This window comes from Alexandromys fortis, unplaced genomic scaffold, assembly GCF_014885135.2.
Source record: "Alexandromys fortis isolate MF-2015 unplaced genomic scaffold, M_Fortis_MF-2015_v1.1 scaffold_39, whole genome shotgun sequence".
NCBI classification, from domain to species: Eukaryota; Metazoa; Chordata; class Mammalia; order Rodentia; family Cricetidae; genus Alexandromys; species Alexandromys fortis.
The window spans coordinates 13690375-13695661 of NW_026067918.1; the positions used below are offsets into that span (position 1 = coordinate 13690375).

The 5287-nt window shown below is 53.9% G+C and overlaps 1 protein-coding gene across 1 annotated transcript; it reads right to left on the bottom strand.

Annotated features, from left to right (window-relative positions):
- Positions 1–286: 286 nt before the first annotated feature.
- Cd7 (CD7 molecule) lies at positions 287–3073 on the bottom strand. Its single transcript, XM_050140553.1, has 4 exons — positions 2909–3073; positions 1586–1882; positions 1248–1381; positions 287–695 (listed from the first exon to the last, which is right to left on the bottom strand). The coding sequence occupies exons 1-4, from the start codon at positions 3012–3014 to the stop codon at positions 591–593; spliced, it is 642 nt and encodes a 213-aa protein (XP_049996510.1). The 5' UTR covers positions 3015–3073; the 3' UTR covers positions 287–590.
- Positions 3074–5287: the final 2214 nt, after the last annotated feature.

Below are 5287 nucleotides of genomic sequence, written 5' to 3' on the forward strand. Positions count from 1 at the left end.
TTAGGAACATGGCCTTTTAGAATGGGTGAGGCTGTTGCCACTGGCTCTTCCCCTGTGCGGGTGAGCTGCTCCTTATGGGGGTGTCTGGAGTGCTGAGCCTCCTGGGGACTGGGGCAGGGGAGTGTCCCCTCTCCCTGCTTTTGCCCTCTACTGCTCTCACAGACTCTGGCCACAAAGCTCTGGAGGAGCAACAGTCGGAGTCCCTGCCCTCTTCAACTAGGAGCTGGCTGGAAAATAGAAGCCAGGGTCGGAGAAGGAAAAAATCAAGCGCTTTTTTGCTTATTTATTTATTTACTTACTTACTTATTTCCGGCCAGGCTACTCAAAGGCAGGTACCACATCCCCCCTCCCCCAAGCTTTTTTTTTTCTCTGATGGCAGCATGATCAGGGCTACCTGGCTAGGGTGGGGATAGATTGCAGAGCCCTGTGGACAAGCTTACAGAGGAGGAGTCCCACTCACCCAGAAGCACCAAGGGGGCACTTGAGTGTCATGGTCAGGGTGCTGGGGGAGCTGGGCTGGGTGGGTCAGCAGGACCACTATGAACTCGGCTGAAACAAGGCATGGGGCGGGGGACCGTGGGTAGAGGGGCTCACTGGTACGGGTTGGGGGAACATGGAGTCTTGTGCTTGTAGGACATGTCTTCATACACTACACACGGTGAGTCCTTCTTCCTTGAGGCACACAGTTCCTTGATCTGAAAAGACAGTGGCAGTGGTCGGCATGGTGACGTGGGTGAAGTGTGCCTGTCTCGAAGCCACCCCTATCCTCAACAAGCAGTTTCCCCAGACTTGGGGGAGCAGAGCAAGCGTCCACCTGCACTTGGCAGGATGAACTGCAGGCAGGTCGCAGGGCCAACGCTGAGCGATCAGGAAGAGCTGACCGCTGTCGGGACCCTTGCCCTCTGTCTCACAGCAGACGGGAACACGTTAACACATAGCTCAGGGGCTCCACATATCCCACGTTCATACATGTCCTCGCACACTCAAGCATCGCACAGAGTGCACACACACGCATGCTCGCACACGTGCTGTCTCACTCTGCTGTGCACAGGGGCCTGGTCAGAAGCCCCACACTCTGCCTCTCGGCTTCCCTCTGCCATTTTGCATCCCTGCAAGATGCCTCATTCATGCCCCTCTGCGTCTTCAGTGCCTCTGACCAGATCTTTGGTCTGAAGCCTTCTGTCTTTCCTTCTGTCAGCCTGTGAGGAAGGCCAGCTCGTTGGTAACAGCCATAGGCTCACACTGACCTGTGTCTTCCTCAGCATGCACAGCATCCCGAGGACCAGCCCAATGAGGAAGAAGCCTACAGCCATGACAGCCAGGAGGGAAATGGATGTCCCCTGAGGTTCCTGGGATCTGTATGTCTCCTGGGACACTTTTTCTGGGAAGACGAACAAAAAGAACCATTGGTAGGAGAGGATCCTACTCGAGGCCTTAAGGTCGAACCAGGAAGGAGCTACAGCAGCAGCAGAGGGGGAGCAACTGGAGGCCCCCAGGAGCAAGCAGGCTCTGAGCAGACAAAAAGAAGTTCCTGGCAGCCAACGGGATCCTGGCCTAGCCAGTAGTAGATGGGGGCATTCCCTACCTGTCACCACAACCATGGTGGATGGGCCATCTTTTTTGGTGATTCTGACAGGGTGGCAGGTGTAGATGCCAGAGTCTTCCCGCCGGAGGAGGTGCATGGTGATGGTCAGGTTGCTCTGGGAACCGGAGAAATCAATTCGGCCTGTGAAGGTCTCGTCTACTGTGGAGTTTTCCCCATCTTCAAAGTAAATCACATTCTTATTCTTGGGCCAGGTCTTCTTCAGGAAGATCCCCTCCAAGGCCTCACTTGTTGAGCAGGTGATGTTGATGGAATTCCCCTCAGAGGCAATCTTGATCTCTGTGAAGGATCAGCCACCGTTACCACTGGGCTGGCGGAGAGATCTTCCCCCTTCCCGCACAGCACACAGGGATTCAAACACAGTAACACATATCTCACGGACTCCACGTTCATACATGTCCACACACACTCAAGCATCTCACACAGTGCATACACATGCATGCTCACACATGTGCTTCTCACTTTGCTGTGCACAGGGGCCTGGTCAGAAGCTCTGTACCCTTCCTCTAGGCTTCCCTCTCCCGTTTTGCATCCCTGCAAGATGCCTCTTTCAGACCCCTCTCTGCAGGACTGGTGTAGGGACTTGGTCAATCCTGGGCTAACATGGCACTTCAGCGAAGGTGCTGAGGGAACCCTGGAGCTGCGCTAGGTGCTGATACCCCCTGTGCTCAAGTTCTGAGCGGTCCACGGCCTCAGGGTGGGCTGTTGGCAACTCTGTTGTGTCCCAGCACTAGGACTTCTTCCTTTTTGACCCTCCCCTCCCCAAGGCTCTATCCTTCCTCTCTCTTCCAAGTCAGTCCCATCTCCTCTTTGCCTGCTCTTTCCGGTGCTGGCTGCATCACCCGCCTTCCTCCCCTGTCGTTTCCAGGCATCCAGAGCCTATGGCTCTGTTGGAGGGGTACATGTTGGTCATGGGATCCCCACTCTTTCAGAGTCCAGCCTAGTTTGCTCTGCCCAGAGCCCGCGCCACCAGCCCGAGAGCAAACCTCAGCACCTCACAGACTGAATGCCGTGCTTAAGGATTGTGTCTGGGAGCGGTGGCCTCCTGTACTCTCATTGCAGAACCTTTGAACCCTACCACAGGACTTCCCACAGACAGCTGCTCTGAATGGGAACTAGACAAAAACATCCTCACTAGCAACAAAGGCCATTGCTAATCACGTAAACAAAGCTTTCAAGTCTCAGCTCTTCCTCAGACCTGAGGCGGCTCCAAGAGACTCAGGGAAGTCAAGATCAGTGCCAACCCTTCCCAGGCAGGTGTGTGAGGCTCCCCCTGGGAGCCCTACAGTGTGGAGAAATGCTTACCTTGGGCATCCAGGGGGCCAGGCAGGATCATGGCCAGTGCAAGGAGCCAGACCAGCAGTACATCCTTAGACATGCTGCCCAGATCAACCGACCAGAACCACATCATCGGACACTCTGGCGGAAACACATTAGTGAGCAAGGTGACAGAGGCTCCCCCAAAAGCCCCAGGAGAGGAAGAAACAGGGGCGTGGTCTTCAGTTTGGTTGGTGGTAAGTACAGAGGGAGGGCTTCCTGGAGGTGAAGGCGGAGTCTTGGAGGTGGAGCCGCACAGCAAACCAGGTGGGGGAACACTTTAATTACATCGCTACTGGACCCCAACTGTCCTCTTTGGCTGGTTGTCTGGTCCACCTCTTCATCGCCCCAACCTAGAGTCTCCACCAGAGACATTGAGAGAGGAGAGATAAGGGCTGGGGCTGTGTCAGAAAGAGAAGGGGTCTTAGAGTGTTAGAGGCCAGGAGGCAGCTGGGATCTCCTCTGGTTTTTGGTATCATTTTCTGCTGGGACATGCTGAGGTCTACGGTGTCACCTGGCATCATCACAGAGAATACCTGGCTATAGCCCCAGAGGAGAAGTCACATATAGGCTAGGCTGTGATTGCTTCTTCCTTAGAAGCAGTGTTGAGTCAGTCCTGCTGGGTCAAAGGGTGGTCAGGAGCCCTGTCAACAGCACCTTCTGGGGTGAGAGTGAAGACCCTGTGTCCGGCTCCTAAGTCGAGGGACATCTAGGACTCTTGCCCACCATGAAGCTTTATTTGGTGGTACCAGAGCCAGTGTGTGCTCAGTGTGTGTACACTGTCACGTAAGGACCTAAATCCAGTTCTCCCGTGGGGTCCCGCTTGGAATGGCTGGAAGATGTGGGTAGGCTGGGAGTGTTCCAGGGCACAGGGAAGAGGAACTTGGGTAGAGGAAGGTCAAATCTGGAAGGTTTTAGGAACAAAGGATTGGGGAGGGGGCAGGTCACGTGTGCCCAACAGAGGGTCAACAGGTAGAGAACCCTGTAACTGGAGAAAATGGGAGAGAAACATGAGGGGAGCTGGGGCAGGCGAGCAGTCGGAGAAATGGTCACTCAAGCCCCCGAGGAGACGACCATGGTGACAGGGAAGCAAGAATATTCAAAGGCCTTAACCTAGTCTCCCTCCTAGGATTCCTGTGGCCATACAGGGGGCACATGGACTGGACTCCTGCCACCCCCAGGGCTGGCCTTGATGGAGCCTTCATGTATGAACACTTTTGACTGTTTGAGGTAGCATGTGGCATGTTTCAGAGGTTACAGACACACACGGCCCCGTGAACTGTGCCCATCAATACTACAGGGGAGATGAAGGCCCAAACATAACATACTTTATTGATTAAAGAGACACAGACTCTTTTTTTTTTTTTTCCGGTTTTTTGAGATAGGGTTTCTCTGTAGCTTTTTGGCCTGTCCTGGAACTAGCTCTTGTAGACCGGGCTGGCTCGAACTCACAGAGGTCCACTTGCCTCTGCCTCCCAAGTGCTGGGATTAAAGGCGTGCATCACCACCATTCTGTAAGAGACACAGACTCTTGTGCCCCTGGGCGTAGGGCCATAGCCTCAGGGGCACTATGGTAGTGGCTTTGGAGGTCATAGTCACCAGGCAGCGTCTTTAGCTCAGGGCTTCATGGTTAGGTCTCAGCATATGGTGTTCAGCAAGTGTTATGCGTTCTTTTTTTTAATGTTTCTTTCAATCGTATTTCCCAGAAGATGATGATTTCTTCCATCCAGTGATTTACTGTACTCATTTATTTGAAGATCGGAATCACAGAGGTTTACCCGCAGACTGGGTCACGGCATACGTAGGGGGAAAAATCACCCAAGTTGAGATTACCATGAGAAGAAAAATGAGCCCAAGAGGAACAGAGGGTGAACATGGGGTGAGAGGGCAGTCAGGGTGGGGATCTCTAAGGAGAGGTCCTTAGGGAGATTAAGGTCTCCAGAAGCTTTGGTCCCTAGGGCTCCCTGCAGGCAGGCACACTCTGCCCCCTTGTGGTGGTAGCCGGATGGCGTTGCTTGGACGGCTAATATCAAGTGTCCCTGGAACCTGACGGCTGGGCCAGCAGCAATTGTTACCACTGAGTCAGAACAAAGCAGTGTGACCTTGATCTCCTGAAGCAAGCTGGCATTGGAGGCTACTAGAGAGAGGAGAGCGAGATGATGGGTTCTGCTGAAGTCGTGTGCTCTCTCTCTCTCCCCTCTCCCCTTCTCTCTTTCTTTCCCCCTCCCTTTCTCCCTCTCTCTACCCTTCCCTCTCTTCCTTGGTCACTCTCTCCCTCTCTTGCTGTTTCCAGAGTCTCACTACGTCACTCTGGCTGGTATGGAATTCCCTATGTTGGTAAGGCTGCCTTGGACTTACAGCGATGGC

Excerpts from the sequence above, each read along its gene's own strand:
- Cd7 (XM_050140553.1), bottom strand. The coding sequence starts at position 3,014 with ATGATGTGGTTCTGGTCGGTTGATCTGGGCAGCATGTCTAAGGATGTA. Across the intron at positions 1,883-2,908 it reads TGGCCCCCTGGATGCCCAAG|AGATCAAGATTGCCTCTGAG; the intron begins GTAAGCATTTCT and ends GATCCTTCACAG. Across the intron at positions 1,382-1,585 it reads CACCATGGTTGTGGTGACAG|AAAAAGTGTCCCAGGAGACA; the intron begins GTAGGGAATGCC and ends TCGTCTTCCCAG.